Genomic DNA, 17,466 nt, shown 5'->3' on the forward strand with positions numbered 1-17,466 from the left:
CGTCCCGCCCCGCCGGACCCTCCGCAGCCTTTCCCGAGGCTGGAGATGCCCCAGCGCAGCCTCCCGCCGGGATGGAGGTAGCCGGACCCTCGAGGAGGGCTCCTTCCCGCTCTGCCGCCGCTCCTCCCGCGCCGCTGGTGGCTCGATAGGGCTTTGCCCCAGCCTCACCTTTCGCGCTGCGCTGCCGGTTGGCTTTAACCCGTCTTTTCCTATGGCTGGGATATACAGCTCTACTCTGAAGACCCTGGAGGATTTGACTTTGGACTCTGGTTATGGGGCAGGGGATTCCTGCAGGTCCCTTAGTCTCTCCTCTTCCAAGTCCAACTCCCAAGCCTTCACCTCTTCTCAGCACAGAGGCAACTGGTGGTACTACTCGGGCTCCATGAACAGTAGGAATAACAGCTGGGATACTGTGAACACCGTTCTGCCGGAGGACCCCGAGGTCGCAGATATCTTCTCCAAGTGCCCTAAGCTGCCGGATCTAGAGGAATACCCGTGGACTGATGAAGACATCGGTAGGATCCTTCGCAAAGGGAAGGGAGATGGCCACGGCAGGACCTTTTCCCAGGAAGCTGTCAGGAGGCTCTCGCAGCTGCTCCGGCGCGCCCTGATCAGGATCTCCAGGGAGGCTCAGCGGCTCAGCGTGATGCACTCCAAATGCACCAGGTTCGAGGTGCAGAGCGCCATCAAGCTCATCCAGAGCTGGTCCCTGTCGGAAAGCTGCGTCTTGGCCACCGTCAAGGCGCTGTCCCTGTACAGCATGAGCGCAGGAGACGGGCTGAGGAAAGGGAAGTCCGCCAGGTGTGGCCTCACCTTCTCGGTGGGGAGGTTTTTCAGGTGGATGGTGGACACGAGGATCTCGGTGAGGATCCACGAGTACGCGGCCATCTCCCTGACGGCTTGCATGGAGAACCTCGTGGAAGAGATTAAGGGTAGGGTTTTGGCAAGTCAGAGCCCGGATGGTGGAGGGGAGATCTCGGCCGAAGTCCTGGAGATGGTTATCAACAATGACGCGGAACTTTGGGGAGTGTTGCAACCTTACGAGCATCTCATCTGTGGGAAAAACGCGAATGGTAAGACCCAGCTTTTACGATTTGTTGTCTTCATACCAGCGAGCTTTACAGTAAAATCCTTGATCTCTATAGACTCAGTGGTTTCCTTGGCTTTTCTTGCCATCTGGATTGCATCTTGGTCGTGGTTTGTGTGTGCGCAAAGCGGGCACGGCGGCTTTACCAGGCAAGAATGATCCTGCTCTATTCTTGAGATGTCCCAGCTTATAAAAGGCGCAGAAGCTGTGGGAAACCAAGCCCTGTTGTCCTAACAAACATCTGACTTTCTACCAGCTGCTGTTTTGAGCATTTTTTACTCTTAACTGGCGTGTAAACCTCTTTCTTTGTAACCGTAAGATGAAATGTGCTCTAGAAGCTGCTCTTCAGAAAATACCACTGTCGCTTTTAGACAAAATTTCTATTATAGTGAGTGTCTTGCAGCTTCATCTTAAAGATGCCGTTCCCACATACAACCTGGAGAGGGAAAACAACATTCAATCTTTTTTCTTTGGAGTAGTAAAATTCAGTTTCTGAGCTCAAACTCATAACTACGTGTTACTTGGGCTTCCTTCTAGTTCAGCAGAGAGCTGTGTTGTCTTGTGCAGTAAACATGAGCTTGTGCTTGGCTTGCCAAAGTGAGTATGTAGGACGGTGCCTCAGTAATGAGAATAACACGATGTTAAGGTACTTACCCCTGTAATTTCTTTGGAAAGCAAAGGTTTTGAGCACTTAAGCAAATAAGCAGATAGAGGAATGTTGGCATCTTCCTACAAGACCGAGGAGCAGTTTGGAAGGCTTAACTGTGACAGTTCTGTTTATTTTGCACTGTCACACTGAGGAATGCCATATTTTTCTGTGGAAAATTCAGGGAAACTTGGAGTTTAGGAAACTATTTTGTGTACCACCCACAGCTTCAGGACTTTCTCTGGCCACATCCTTATGGTCGGTTATTCCATGCTTAACACCTTAATGGTTTAACTCTAAAACCAAGCGGCTTGGCGTTTTCAGAAGATAATCTCATAGCGAGAGACAAGTGAAGGAGAGACAACACCCCCTAGGTGAGTGTTAGCAAGGAAACAGTGTCGAAAGAGGGCTGATTCACCTTCTCCTCCCTGGATGCATTGATTTCCCGAGGTTATCCCGTACCCAAGCAATAATGTCGCGATTCAGATCACGAGTAGATAAGTGCAGTGAGTGTCCCCTGGCTCAAATTCCAAGGTAAGAGACCTCCTGCCGTTAAGGGTGCTCACAAAACCCCTCCTGTGCACTTTATCTGCCCTCCCTCCGCTGACAGTGTCACTAAATGTTTGTGAAATAAATGTGAAGAGCCCTTTGGGATGTTCTCTTGGCACCGTTTCAGGGTAGAACTGTAACTTTCAAAGTCAGAGACTCTACAAACTCCAAGCTCAGGGATGACTAGAGAGGTATGAGGATGTCCTGTCTGCCAAAACACTTGTAATTCTTTGTTTATCCTGGGAGTGTGTGTCACCTGTCCAAAAAGAGGACCTTTTTTCCCCTTATTTAGGGAAGCTGGAGTGAAATATTGTGCTTCTGTGAACTAAAATATACATTTTTTTTTTTTGTGTTCTCTGCTCAGTGCTTTTGCCACACAAGTTCTGTGTGTAAAATGGAGAGGAAAAGTCAGTCCCTTCTTTTTATTTCTTAAGAGAAATCTCCTTGGAAAAAGTGCAGGGAGTGAATGGATGCTGGTGTTCAATCGAAAGAAGGGTGACTGTGCAGGGAAACGCTTATAAATATTCAAAGCACCAAATGGTCAGTTCTGATAACGCTCCTCCAGTGCAAAGCCAGGCAGACAGTGGCCACAGAAGGATTGGCTTCTGTTGCCTCTTTTGTTGTTCCTGCCTTTCAGATCAATTCTGTCAATAATTGGATGCATTTTTTAAGTCTGGAAATTGAATAAAACCGCACATGAAGGCATCCTGTGATTTCCTGTGACAGTCTGTCACTAGTATTTTACCTGACACAAGTCAGTGAATCTTCTAAATGGCTTTTCTTGCAGTTGCAAGGCCACAAATGGTTTTATATGGATGCAAAAAAGCTTGAAATAACTTCTTTCTTCTTCTCCCTGTAGGAATTGTAAATGAGTAGCATTCACATCATTCTCTGCAGTGCTTTCAAGTGATCTTGCTTTTTACATTAATTTGAATCTGAAGTAGATCTGGTGGTGAAATAGCTGGATTTATTCCTGTTTAAGGAACAGGAAAACTTGCTTTGCTGTCACTTTTGCTTCTTTTCTAGTAAGAGCATTTTAGTGGAGGACTCATAAATTGCACGTTTGGCATGTGTGTGTTGGGGTTTTTGTTTATAGCCCTGAGTTTGATGTCAGAGATAAAGAGCACTTAAGAGGTTCAGGTCTAACTCCAGTCAAGCATTGCAATCTTGGGATGAAATCCATGGCGGTGTCCTATGCAGGAGATTATCATAATGGACATTTCTGGCATTATGATCTATGGAATACCATTTTCATTATTAGATCAGGATAGCCTGCTGCTTTGGAGTCAAAGAAATAGTAAGTAAATACATAAATCTTCCTAAATTCTCAAGAGACTGAGCTTTAGCCCTGTGTTTCTTCAGTGACTAATCTCCCATCAAAGACCACAGTCCACTCACTGCTCTCGAGGCTTTGGAGTAATATTATGTATTATAACAAATGTGTTTTAATCAACACCTGGTGTGTGAAGGGTAAAGTTTAAAACTCTAGGTGCTTAAGGGGGAATTTTAATATTTTTTTAATACATAATAATCTGTGGCTCGCTTATTTATTTGCCCTTTCTGTGAAGCTGTTCTTTAATCAACTTTCTGCTGCCTCTATGAGATGTTTTGTGCTGTCAGTGTGAGTTCTGTGGAACGAGGATTGTTCTCTGAGCTTGTGGCCTTAAGGAGTTCTGCCAAGCTTCTGGGTGTGTTGATGTCTCCAAGGACTAAGTCTTTTTAGGCAGAGTCTAGGTGGGCTGATGAAAAAATAATGCAGTGCAAGCTGGAAAGAAAATGAAAGAAAAGCAGCAAAAATTATAAGCAGCTACTGAAGAATGTGGCTACTGGAAGGTAAAAAAACCCCAAACTTGTGTAAACTGAAACACATTTTATTTTCTATTTTTAATTACATGGAGATGTGTAATATGCAGCTCAAGTAGAGAATGCACCCAGTAGTTTCACAGGGATTTTAAGTCATGCTAGTTTGGAATATTAGTCTATTAATTTAAAATGTTCGTTGAGAGATGAGTTGAAATATGAACTTACCTTGGAATCACGATTTTTTTCCTTGCCCTGCTTATGTTTGGTGCTTGTTTCTTTAGAATTTGAACTATCAGCACTGCAAATACGTTTTGCTATTATTGTCCTATTAACTAGAGCACTTAGATTGTATTTAACTATCTGGCTGTGGCCAAACACCCCTGTGACTGCCAGTACACCTGCTGTGCTGTTTAATGCATCAGCACATCCTGGTGCTCTGCAGATACAAGTGTTGACAGATGTTTTTGCTAAAAAAAAATAAGGTGGGGGTTGGAATTTAATTTGATAACACTGTTTGTCCACGTACTTGTCAACCTAAACACTTGAAGTTCTCCCTGGATGAACTAATCCAGAAACAAGCCTGCTCAGCTGACGAGGAGTAGAAACATGAGCCTGAAATAAGCTCTACTTATGTCTTAAGGCATTTTTCTTAGCAAGGGGTTGAGGGGAGAAACGTGTAACATTTCCTTGGAGTGAGAGGGAATGGGTTGGACTCAATAAAATTAAATTTTCTTCTCTAAACGTTGCCACACATCAAACATGGACTTGAGATTTAGTGTCACTAAGCACATTTTCTTTTATATTTCTCATTGCACTAATACAGGTTAAAAATTAAAGCCAGTTTTAAAATTGAGGGTAATTAGTAAAAATAAATAATTAAGGATTTTTAAAGCTATGCCAATCTAAAAATTCCTTTTTGTAGTTGTCAAAATGGTCTGAAATAACTTTATTTCAGTGTAGTTGTGGTATTGTACTGAAATCCAGCATGAGCAAAAATAGTGACACTTTAAGAAGTAGAATGTCCTTTTGTTATCAGAGCTGAACAAACTGGTGTGCTCATCAAGAGCCTCATCAATTTTAATAAGCTATCAGCTCCACAACTATTGGGGAAAGCACTACATGGTAGAATGGGTGGACTTTTGGGAAGAGAGCTGTAAATGCAATCAATAAACCAAGCTGAGGACAAATAGAGGGCTAGGACAATGATACTGCAGGTGGCTTGCCAATTATTTAAGAAAAAAATAAATAACTCTGCATTCTGTTACTGTGTCTGAAGCAGGAGCTTAAAGCAGTTTTGGGATTCCTGGGCAGAAATGTAATAGACTTCTGTCCACATTTCCATGTTGGATGAGCTGGTTGTAGCTATGATCCTACTCAAATTATGGCTTCATTCACCTGTGGACCCCCAAATACCTTGTGTGCTTCCACTCCTCCACAGTCAAGAGCTTGGATTTCTATCCACAAACCCCCAGGGACAAATTCTTTAAGCTTAAATGTTAATGCTTATATGTACATGCTCACCTCTCCTACAGACACAAACCACCAGTTGCTTCTCTGCAGTTGTCTGTATTTTAGTTGTGCATTTTATGTTAAGGTATAGCTCAAGTAAGGCTAAAATGTCTATTTTTTTTCCCCCCTTATAATCAGTTTTCTGTGTCTATATTTTTTTTTTAGTGATAGTAAAGGAAAACTTCATTAATGAAGTAATGGTGCAGTCATAAATTTATCCTTCATATTGCTGATATTACTCCATGGCAATAAAATTTGTGTCCTTTCAATTCAGTTGGCTAAACAGCTGAAACTCCCTTGGTGTATAATTACCAAATGCTGATTATATTTTGGTTTTTAGGGGAATTGGGGTTGGTGGCAGCTTAACCCTGTGAAACTGAGGAGCTGGGCCTGTGAGTGAGGGATCTTTTGGAGAGAAAACTCTGTGACCTGTTGTGTCCAGACTGAAGTGTCTTGTTACTGCCAAAGCCAAGGGTTTGAACTGAATGAATTCTTTTGGGGCCAGCACAGGATTTTATCCTTGGTGTGTAAACCCCTAAGTTATAACAGTTTTGGTGTTTGGCTCATTGATTTATTTATTTTTCAGATGAAAAATGATGCTGCTTTAGCTCAAACTTTAGCAGTGATTGGATATTTGGGGTGCTCTTGCGTGTTGTTTAGTGTGTGTGTGTCAGCAGAAAATGAGGAATGAGCTCTGGGTGTTCATATTCTTAATAATAAAATATTATTTGAAATCTAAACTCATCTGGGGAGAGTTGATGGTTGTCAATGAACTTCCCTAACTGATCTCTGGCTTTCCACACTGCTTCCTCTTCCTTGAGATCATCACTCACCCAGAGCATGGATATCATATATATTTTGACTGTTTTGACATCTTAATCCTACCTAATTTGGGGCTATTCCAAAATTCAGTGCACCAGTAACACAGGGTAGTGGTAAATTTTGAATAAATTGTGTTTTGATAGTGGGGTGAAATGATGATCTTTTTACTCTGAAAAATCTTGTTTGGGTATTAATGTTTTCATGTAGTAATACTTGTTTCTGCTGATGTACCTGGTATGATTCAATTCCTCCAGTTAGTGGTCCACTTAAAGCTTTTTTTTAATCTGTTGGATTTTTTCTGTCCCTTTCCCATGCTTGGTGTTGTAATGGTTTGCAACAACTCAAAGGAAACACTGAAGTTTATAAAATCCTCTGCAGGAAACATAAGTAAAGTCCTGGAAATACTTCTTTAAAATGGACTATAAAATTCACTTAATACACAATTACCAAGTTGCAGAGTTGGGCTTAGGACTCAACACTTAATTAACTTCAGAAAGAACTGAAGCTCCAAAGTGCACTTGGGAGCTTATACCAAAAATCTTAGTGTTGAACTAGAAGTAGGTTTTTAAAAAGAAATAATTTTGCAGCAATGCAAGAAAATGGAAAAATAAGTCCAAAGATAACACATTAATCTTGTAATCTTCATGAAGTTGTACTTTCTTAAAGATCAATACATTTTACGTTTTCTTGAGCAGTTTGCCCATTGTGCCAGCGGAATTCAAATGAGGAGAAACAGAGGCTTCTAAACACAATAAACCCACTGGATACCCAACAGTGCCCAGCAAATCCCTCACTGTCTTTATCTTCTGAATGGTTGGAAACAAGAGAGAAATAATTATCTGTGTACATTTTAGTTCTTGTTTTGCATTTGGTCAGTGCTAAGCTTTTCAAGTCAATATATATGTAAAATGTATATATTTATAAACATTTTTCCATTGTTTATGGTGCAGGACTTTGCAGTTTTATACACTGGACATTAAGGAAAACCTCTCTCCCTGACTAAGTTCTGCTCCACCAGAGCAGGAGAAAATGTCCGTTTGCTCTTGTTGAGCAGTGAGAATTTAGGCTGACGAACAAAAGAATGAACACAATCATTTCTGATGATTTTCTTGTTTTGATGGGATTAATTTACATGCTATTTTGAACCTAAGTGCCCAACATGACATTTGGTTAAATCCAAGCAAGCCTGAGGCAACAGTAAATCCAGCACAATGATGGATTCATGCTTTCTTAATTTACAAATTGGGGCCAAAGTACTTCAACAGAACTCTTGATTCTTTTCCTTACAGAAGAGGAGATAGGTGCTCTCAAAGTCCACCACATATTATTACATCTAAGTCTATTTAAGGGTTCCAGGTTGTGAATTTATCACAGAATACCAGGTTGGAAGGTTCATCTGGTCCAACCTTTCAAGCATTTGAGTGAAGAGAACCTTTTAAGTGGAGTTGCAGGACTTGTGCCAAGAAAGCAATAATAGAAAGAAGAAAAGATGCACCAAATGCTGAAAGGTTTGGTCCTTTGACCCCAACACATCCAGACTTGCCTTCTGACTCTGCTCACAGGCTGGGCTGGATCTGAGAGCTCATCCTGGTCCTCAGGAAATGTTTGGGAGCAGAGGGTGACTTGGAGAGCTTGGCAAGGGGAGCAAGGAGAGACCAGTGATGGGCAGGGCACAGCTGAGGTGGTTTGTCAACCTGTAATTAAAGTGTCTGCCTGCACCCTGCAAGGGTGGTGGCTGCACTTTTGTGAGCCTGGGATATGTGGGGTGGAATTAATAGTGTGGAAGTAACTTCTGAGGAAAAGGAATGCTGTGACTGTACTGTCTTCAGGAGTGGACACTGGGGATCAGTCGTTTTAATTCAAGTTAAATGGAATTCTGAGCTGTAAAATCCTTGTCTGTTAAAACCTCCTTGTTATGTGTTACTTGCAGATGAAAGAGCCTCAGAATTGTAAACTTCTCCTCATTTGCTCCAGACCTGTTACTTAATGATGTGATTTTATTAACTCTAGTCCAACTGATGCTGTTTATGGAGGAGTAGTTGGGATTGGTCTTTGCTGTGACCTTAACATGAAACATTTCCTTGAAAAGGGTGTTCAGCAGAGCTGAGACTTTGGGCTGTAACCTTGGGAGCATCTTTAAATCAGGTCACAGGGATTGATGTCAATGCGCTTCCCTCCTTCTTGTGGACCAAGCAAAAAGTGTTTGGTGTTCTTTGTGTGGGTTTGACCCAGACACTCATAGGTCAGTTGTGCACCGAGCACTTGTCCATCTTGTTCTGGTTGTTTAGTTACTACATGTGGGCCATTTCTTTCTTAAAACCTGTGTGGTGTTCACAGGGCTACTTAACTTGCTTCTCATCCAAATTAAGCAAGCTACCAGCTCCTGCAGTGCCAGAGAGGGCTGTCAGGGGCTGCATTTGGCTCTCCCTGTCCAAAAATGAAGAAGCAAAAAAGAGGAAAACAGCGGAAAATGTGCTTAAGCAATTTCTGTAGGTTTTGTGTAGTGACACTAAAATGCTTGAGATGATTAAGAGTGTTTGTGGTATAATCACGGGATAGAGACAAAGAACTGAAGCCAAATAAACATTTCAGACCAGCTTTTCAGTTTGTGGATGTAAATTTATAACAACTGATAAATTTTCTGTGGGGCTGTGAAAGATCAAAGTAAATGTTGTTTATGATTTTTCAGGGATGAGAGGAAAGGAACACTACAAAAGACATAATCTGCTTGTCCCAGTCTTTAGTGTTTATAACATTACAGTCCATGTTGGGTAATTCTGTTCCTTGAATTTCTATCCCAATCTGCAGCCTGTTGCCTGAGTCCTGGAGAATAAAGAAGGGAATATGACTGTGTGTTTACACTGGGATTTATACATTAAAAAAATAAACATGTAGAGGCATAATTATCTATTATTTTCTTGATCCTATATAGCTCTGGTTTTTCTCCTGATTAGTTCCAAGTTGACAGTGAATAGAGTTTCTTCTAATATTTACATTTTATTGTTTGTGAATAAAGCACACGACTGTTTCAGCTGAAGGGCAAGAGTTGAGTGTTGGCAAACAGCTAAAGCAGGGAATCAGGCCAGTTTTGCCTCATATTTTCTTCAAACTGGTTGTATTTTTGATGTTTTAATAGAATTTAGTAGCAGTCAGTTTCTTGTTTGCATGTTTTGTTTAAATAGCTACTCAGTGCTCCATGTGTGGCAAAACTAGTAGATGAAAACACAACCTTGATTTTTGAGTTGCTTTTAGACAGTCAACTCATCTTTGATTCCTCTTGGATGATCCACTGATGATCCTTTTTTTTTTAATCTGAAATAGGGTTTTGGCCTTTCCTGATGGATGAGGAAATGGTACTGGGATGCTGCTGGGGCTGGAGGAACAGGGATGGGAGCAGGTGTGGTGTTTTTGTAGCAGGTAGAGAGCACCCTCTGTGTACCATCAGCCAGAGTGTTGATGTCAGAGGTGTCTTTTTGGAGTGTTTTATTGTGGGCTGAGTTTGGGAAGAATCGGTGACAGGAGTGATGAGAAATGGTGGACTTGGCAGTGCAGTGTTGGACTCTGATCTTGGAGGACTTTTCCAACCTAAATGATCCAATGACTCCATGATTAATGGACTGGTGAATGCCCTAAACTTGTCCTTAAAAGGTTGTGAGGTTCCTTTTTATTTCTTTCCCAATTTTTGTGCAATTTCCTGAGATAACACCACAGGTCTAACCAAAACACTTAAGGATGGATGCTTGTTATAATAGTATAAGAGATAGCATTCAACCAAAGAGCAGAAATATATATATATATCCACCCCCACAGAGGAAATACATTTCATTATATATGTTATCTTCCCTCCACCCCCCACCCTGTTTAATGCTCAACTTGCACTGGCAGCTTTGTTTAGTCTAGAGATCATAAAAATCGCTCCAGAGTTGAATTAATACAGCTTTATTATGTTCTTAGCATGGTTTCTGGTGCTTTTAAGTTGTTATATCAAATTTATAAGGTGCCTTTGGATATTTTCGCTCAAGGGATACTTTAACTTAGAGGGGAGGGAAGAAGATGAGAAACTACAATAGCAACCAAGACACATTATTATCTTTATTGTTGGTTTTAATAAACCATTTAATTCTATTGTCAATATATAAAGACTTTTAAAGTGTTTCTTTCCAGGAAGTGTTATGAAAATTTTTCTGTTTTGTCGGTATATGTGGAAATTTTGGCTTCAGTGAGTATCAGTTTTGTTTGAACTGAAAAGATGTTTGGGGGTGATGACAGTAAGATCATCAAGTAGAAAATGTTGGAATTGTTGTCAATGCTGTTACTGAAAGAAGCTCAGAATCCACATGGGAAGTGCTGCTTACCTTCAAGTTTTAACCTTGCTAGAGCCAAAGGAATAATTTCCCTTAGATTTAATAGGGGACTGATCAGTTATTGCTTATCAGAAAAAACCTGGATTCTTTCAAGCAGTTGCCTGGTCTGAAAGCACTTGGGTTGAGGCCACATGTTTGTCTGAGGTAGTTTTGTTTTAGTACTTTGCAGTAAATTTAGAAGCTTTACACCTTGAGGTGGGAGAAGCTTTGATGGTGACCCTTCATTCCATGGAAAGCCTGAATGTCCTCTTATATGGGAGGGAGCAGGGGGGATTTAAAGCATCTGTGCACTGAGGTAGTTTTGTAGCTGTGCTGGTGAGTGTGAGGAGGGTGACTGGTGTGCTTTTATTAATATTATTCCTTTGAAAAAGTGTGGCCTTCCTCCTGCCACTCCCTCTAGCTCTGTTCTCACAGGGCAGTGCCAGGTGCAAAGTCTCTTATTAAAGCCACTCGAGGAAGATTGATGCTTAACACTATGTTTGTCAATGGCAAACAACCCTGGAATTGTTTCTGGCACCTTTTCCCTGTGTGTGTATTCTTGGGTCTCATGTTTTTTTGCAGACATGTGGAAATGCAGCTTTCATTGTAGGTTGTTTTGTGGCACGTTGTATACGCTGCACATCCCTAAATTTGGGGAGGGGACTGTGTTCCTTTGTTTTTAAACAGTCTCAGTGACCTGCTGGAATTGTGTGATAAAACTGTGTGAATTTTCTCTACCTCCACAGCAGTTCAGAGGATCATTTTCCTTTTACAGTATGTGTAAGGCTGTGTGATTGTGGTTTTTCACGTTCACTGCAGAAGGCCAGAGCTCCCCTAAGGCGAGCACAACTTACAAATTCCAATGAATATAATTCATTAGCATGAAGGTAATTCTTGCCACACAACCAAGCCTTAGATAATGCAGAAGTTATGGCAGAAGATACTGAGCTGGCACAGGGCATTTGGCCTTCCACCGTCTGCAGAGCCCACACTCCAATTTTCTGCTGTTGCCATGGGCTGCAGACTCAGACAGGAAGTCATGGTAGGATGGGAAAGGGTCCAAAATATACACAGCTAGTATAAGGTTCGCAGTTAAAAGAGAGCCAGAGAACAGGCTATCTGTTCTCCTGAACAGGCAGGGCAAAGCAAAGCTGCCTTGTGTGTGCCTTCAATGTCTTTTTATATTTTATATGCTCATTTTTTAAAAGCTGGAATTTTTTCCATGTAAAGTAACGTGTGTAACTTCAAATGGTCCATTTATATACCGGGGGCCTGATTCAACCCTCACTTAATTGGTTGTGCTGGGCTAAAAGGAGAGTAAAGCAGCAGAGAACTGGGTCCCTGGCACATGTGGAGGAGCCATAGAGAGCTTTGGGCATGTCAGACAAAAGAACACCTCCTGCCTCCGCTTCCCTGGGCTCATTTTGGGGGTTTGGTTTTATTTTCAGGGAGGATTTTCACGGATTCTGTGTGTTAGTTAAACATCTAGAGCTCAGAGTGTATGTGTGTGATCCACCAAGTGACAGGGATGCAGAAGCTGTTTGGCTTGTGGAGCTGGCTCAGTTTTTAGCTGTGGGTAGATCATAGGGTCACTTATCCATGTATTTTCTTAGATTGAAACAGGGGATACTGGAGTGATTTGCTTTGGAGAGCAAACAGTTTTCTTATCTGTCTATGAGAGATAAGCACAATAATCTGTGTGTAATGAACTGCACAGTTTGCAAAGCTCTCAGTGTGTCTGAAGAGCAGTGTCTGACTGGGCAGCTTATGCTCCCTTGACATATAGGGGACTGGAGAATTTCTCCATCAGTTTCCAATTTCATTTTTGTAGAGAAGATGCTCCTTTACTAAAAAATAGTAACAAAACAATACCGAGGACACATTCAGGATGGACAGAATAGGAGCTTAGCAAACCTCTTGTGGCAAAAAAAGCTGACTTAAAACTTTTTCTCCCAGGCCCATCTGTGGTTTTTAATTCTGACGAAGGGGATCATACAAGAGGGTTGTTTGTTCTCCAGGCATTTTCCAACCATAGCTGTTTTTTGGCTATGTAGTCCCTTTTCAGCTGCTTGAAAGAATGGAACTGTGAACAGGAGGAAGGTGAAGGCTACAGTGCCAAATATTGCTGGATGCAGTGGTGATGTCTGTCAAGAAGGAGACTAGAGATACCAATTAATCCCATTTAGAAATCAAATAACTTGGGTAGCATTTAACCCTGGGTCTGGGATCAGTGAGTGAGGAGTCTATTCCATGACCCTATACCTTCTAGTAACTGCTGCTTTTCCCTGTGTAATATCTTAAAAAGACTTGCTGCTTTTTTATTTTTTATTTTCTTTCAATCTGATTGGAGACAATTGTCAAATGGCAAACTGTCTCAGCCAAGCCACCTGCCCGAATCCTCAGCAGAGCATTGTATTTTTGAAAGAGCATTCTAGTGAAACATCCTCATTCTGAAAAGTTTGGGCTGATTCTCCAGTAAAAGAAGTGATCCAAAAAGCTGCTGATGATTTCCATGTGAACACTGCCAAGTATTTCTCTGATGAGAGTGCATAACAAAGAAGTGCTCGAGTGATTGAGTAAGGCTGATTGGAACAATCTGGGGTGGCTTACAGCTCTTTCTGATATTCCACAATGGTGGGAAGCTACTGTCACTTGTATTTTCAATCTGTATTTTGCTTGGAGGTACAAGATCTTTTGTTGTCAGCTCCCTGGAGCCAGTTATGGGGAGAGAGACACAATATTTCTTTAAAATATTCATGGAGCTTGCATGGGTTGGCTGCAGCTGAATGTCACCCACAGTGATTTCTAGAAGACAACAGGAGTTTTATGTGATTTATCTTAATTAGGGATTGATGGACACATTCTAGTTTGACTTTTGGCTCTGAATATGGATCTGCATTAATAATCATCTGCTCTCCTAGCCTTGCTTCTTGCTCAGCTGCTACTGAGGAGCTTGCTATGGGAATATCTGTAAAAATATATAGTATTTTATAGGACTGGTTCATCTGAGGACACTTTTCTGTTGTTCAGGGACAGCAGGTTATTCTCTGCTTGTTCTGTGATGAACAGCACGAGCTTTAGGAGACTCATGTGGGAGTGATTTCTTCTACTTTTTGTGATTTTGCTGTTGAAATTAAGCAGGTCATATAAAGCAGCTGCTTATTTTGGAACAAAATCAGCATAACACATTAAAGAACCCATTAATCACTGAGCTTGACCTTCAGTTATTATTTTAAAAAACTTACTGCATCTATTGTGTGCTTCAGAAGGCCAGGAATCCTAAGATGTATGTTATGTATTCAGATCTACAGGTTAAGAGCATCAAATTAAGTTATAATAAGGAGTAAAGCAAAATGGATCCCTGTTGAAGTATTGGCTCTATTTATTCATTTTTAGGAGTAGAAGGAGGCTGTATATAAATACCTGCACAAGGAAAACTGAACTCTTATTGTGTTCCCCAGTTGCCATGTATAAATTTTTGTCCTGGACTAGTGGTTTCTTCACTTTGTTCAATCTCGCCGACACAAAAATTCTCACTTTCCTAAAAGTCTTTTTTGGGGGGGAAGGTACATAAACCAGCTTCTCCTTCTTTTCTCCCCTCAAATCCCAGTGCTTATTTTACAAGAGAATTTATTCTGTGTTTAAACTCCTGAGTTCCTTGGCAATGTCTTTGTTATATATCCTCTGTGTAGCCCTAATGGTTTGAGAACTTACTACATTATAGTCACATCTACTTGTTGCAGAGATTTTCTGAGTACTGTGAGCAAATAGATCAACCATTAAAACCTAGATTAGTTTTGAGATGGAGGAAAGGATCAGTAGATGACTTTTCAAAAAGATTGAATGATCTGGTGAGAAACCTGCTCTGTAATTACTTAATAACACAATTTTCTGTTCCTGCAGAGCAAAATGGAATCATAACCACAGGACCAAGGGTTCATTCAGCTTTTAAGGAGTGTTCTTAACCAGCATTTTTCACTTTATTGGGAGGGTACAGTCAGCTTTGTGTGGTCATTAATATATAGTAGTTCATAAAACTGGCAGCCTTAACTGGATGGAAGGGTGAGTAGAAGCATGAGGTGAACCAGAATGAGATCTCTTGGGCTCCAAGTTGTGCCTCCTCTTAAAACACTCCTGGCTTGGCACACTGAGGAGCTGAGAGCAATGTAGTCTTAATTTTGGTTGAATAATGGCATTCATGGAGCTATGCTAATGAGCTGCATTCTGCTGCCTGTCCTGCACATTGTGGACTGCACTCTGAGCTTACTTCACATCTCTAATGCTTTCCTTCTGTCTTGAGCCGCACTGATGTAATGGGTCCGGATCTGCCCTCGGTGCACTGCCTTTCCCACAACTGTTGTGCAGCAATCACACAGCTGTTCGCTGATTATTATTTTCTTTCCCAATTGGCTGCTTTGGGACAGATTATTCTTTGGCCTCAACTTCCTAATGCAAGTAATCAGTAACAACATTCAGGCAGGGGTGTTGAAGGCATTAAGAATTGCTTAAGTATTTGGGTCTGCTGAAAATATTCAGGCCTTTAATGAATATTTGGTTTATTTTTGTGGGAGGGGAATTATGTGCTTCTTCCCTGCCTTTGCCCCTCTCTTTTCCTCAGCTTATGACAAGCTAAGACAAAAGCAGCACTTTAAAAAGGAATGAAGTGTTTTATGTAGATTATCTTGTAGGGTATTTTTAGATACATGCTCTGTTATATTGAACATCCCCCTGACATCAGGGAAGTTGCATGGGCTTGATAGTTTTGGGGTTTATTTGGTATTTTTAAGTATTTTTGATTCATTCATTGTGAAAGCTCTGTGAGCTTATGAATTAGACACAAGAAAGGGTAGGAGGAGGAATATAAATGAACACTTTGGGAGCTGGAGCTCTTGGCTGTATTGCATAGCTGCTTGGTCACCTTAGAATCACTGAAATGCTGGTTGGGATGAGCTCCTGGAGGTTGCCTAGTCCAATCTCCCACCTCTATGTGGGCTCCTGCCAGAACTAGATCGGGTAAGAGGTGGCTTTGCATCTCTAAATCTGGGAAACATTCATGTGGTAGATCCCACAAGCCCCTCTGAGCAACCTGCTTGCTTTTTAGTGAAGAAGTTTCTCCTAATATCCAGCCTGAGACTGCTAAACCAGAGTTTGGGGTGCATTGTGTGCTGCTCCTGAGAAGAATTTGACTCCATAATTTTTGTAGCTATCCTTCAAATAGTTGTAGGTTTCTCTTAAATTGGCCTTCAGTGTCCTTGAAGCCAGACAGGACAAGCCCAGCTCCCCACCCTCACCTTGAAGGCCCTGATCTGCAGGTCTCTGACCATTTTCAGGCAGAGACCATCTGCTGCTCTCTCTGCAGCTTACACACACCCCTCTTGAACTGGGCAGCCTAAAATAGTGTTACCCACAAACCTGCTGAGGCTGTTTAGGGCTTTATTAAGTGATATGGACCCCAGGATCAGCTGCTGCCTTCTCTGATCATTATCATTCTGCCCAATTAATGTGCACACAACACAGTCCCGCATATTATGTGGTCCACTGTCATCTTGGCCTCACCTTGAGTGCAGAAAGGCCTTTCTGGTTGTGGAAACTGTTGAATTCTGCCCAGGTGGCTGCAGGGAAGCAGTGGCCGAGCTCCAGAGAGGAGGAGGCAGCAATCCAGAGGCCCTCTCCAAAGCGTTTGGCAGTCCCACATCTTCTGACTCCTTCTGTGGTTCTGAGCTGCTGGATAACTTCTGGGCCATGTGATTTTTCTCCCTCTCTGTGTCTCTGTTTTTAATTTACATTTTAAAGGTGTCAGTAGCTTCCTTTAACTTTTTGTAGAGTCTCTAAAGTTCAGGGAAGGAAAGAACTTCACAAACAAGTGTTACATCAACTGTGATCCCACATTTGTATGAGAACCCTGTGGCAAAGGCAGGGATGAGCCCAGACCAACTGGGTCCAGCCTGACCACTGATGGACTCTGGCAATACCAAGACATGTTCCTTTCCAGCAAAGTCCTGCACTCAACAGACTGCAGTGAGCAAAGTTGTGGCTTTGTGTGCAATGAAAAAACTATGGGAAAATAGAGGTTTCAAAGGCAGAATTTTAATTCTGCCAGAGCATGAAACAGAGACGTCCCTTTGCTCTAGGGAGTCTCCAGAGAGAAATTACTTCATCCCTAGGGACTGAGCTACTTGCTACCACAAACGAGGATTCTTGAGTTGCCTTGTAGCCATTGGTACAGTCAAAACTATTTCTGATGTTTAAAAATAATGAAACAAAACAGAAAGGGGAAAAAACACCCCACTGCAAAACCACCAAAAAGCTCCCCCAAAACCCAAGAAAAATCCCTGAAGTCTTCCTTGTGGCAGCCAAATATTACTATACACTTCTCACAGACTCTCTCCACTGAGTTAGAGCCATGATGTATTATTGCAGTGTGTGACAATATCAGTATTTTCACTATCCAGACACTATCAAAATCAAGGGTTTGAAGTCTGGCTGTGAGGTTTGCCTCTGCCTAAGGTCTGGTCTCATGTTTCAGTGGTTATTTTCTTTCTTCTTTTCTTTCCTGTCCCCCTTCCCAGAGTTGAAGGCATAACCTGCCTGATCATTTTAAGCTTAGAAAATGACCAAGTAGGATCTGTTGGTTATAGGAGACCCAGTTTTGTTGTCCTTTGTTATCACTGGATGCCCTTTTTAAGGTTACAGCTACTGACATGAAT

At 41.7% G+C, this 17,466-nt stretch overlaps 1 protein-coding gene across 1 annotated transcript in view; it reads left to right on the forward strand.

Moving 5' to 3' along the window:
- Nucleotides 1–17,466, forward strand: part of ABTB2 (ankyrin repeat and BTB domain containing 2) — a 114,559-nt gene continuing 97,093 nt past the window's right edge. Inside the window, exon 1 of the mRNA XM_017826782.1 lies at nucleotides 1–1,073. Within this exon, the coding sequence (XP_017682271.1) occupies nucleotides 212–1,073 (862 nt within the window). The 5' untranslated portion in view covers nucleotides 1–211. The remainder of the gene's footprint in view (nucleotides 1,074–17,466) is intronic.

The sequence above is a fragment of the Lepidothrix coronata genome, unplaced genomic scaffold, assembly GCF_001604755.1.
Source record: "Lepidothrix coronata isolate B3197 unplaced genomic scaffold, Lepidothrix_coronata-1.0 Scaffold130, whole genome shotgun sequence".
NCBI classification, from domain to species: domain Eukaryota; kingdom Metazoa; phylum Chordata; class Aves; order Passeriformes; family Pipridae; genus Lepidothrix; species Lepidothrix coronata.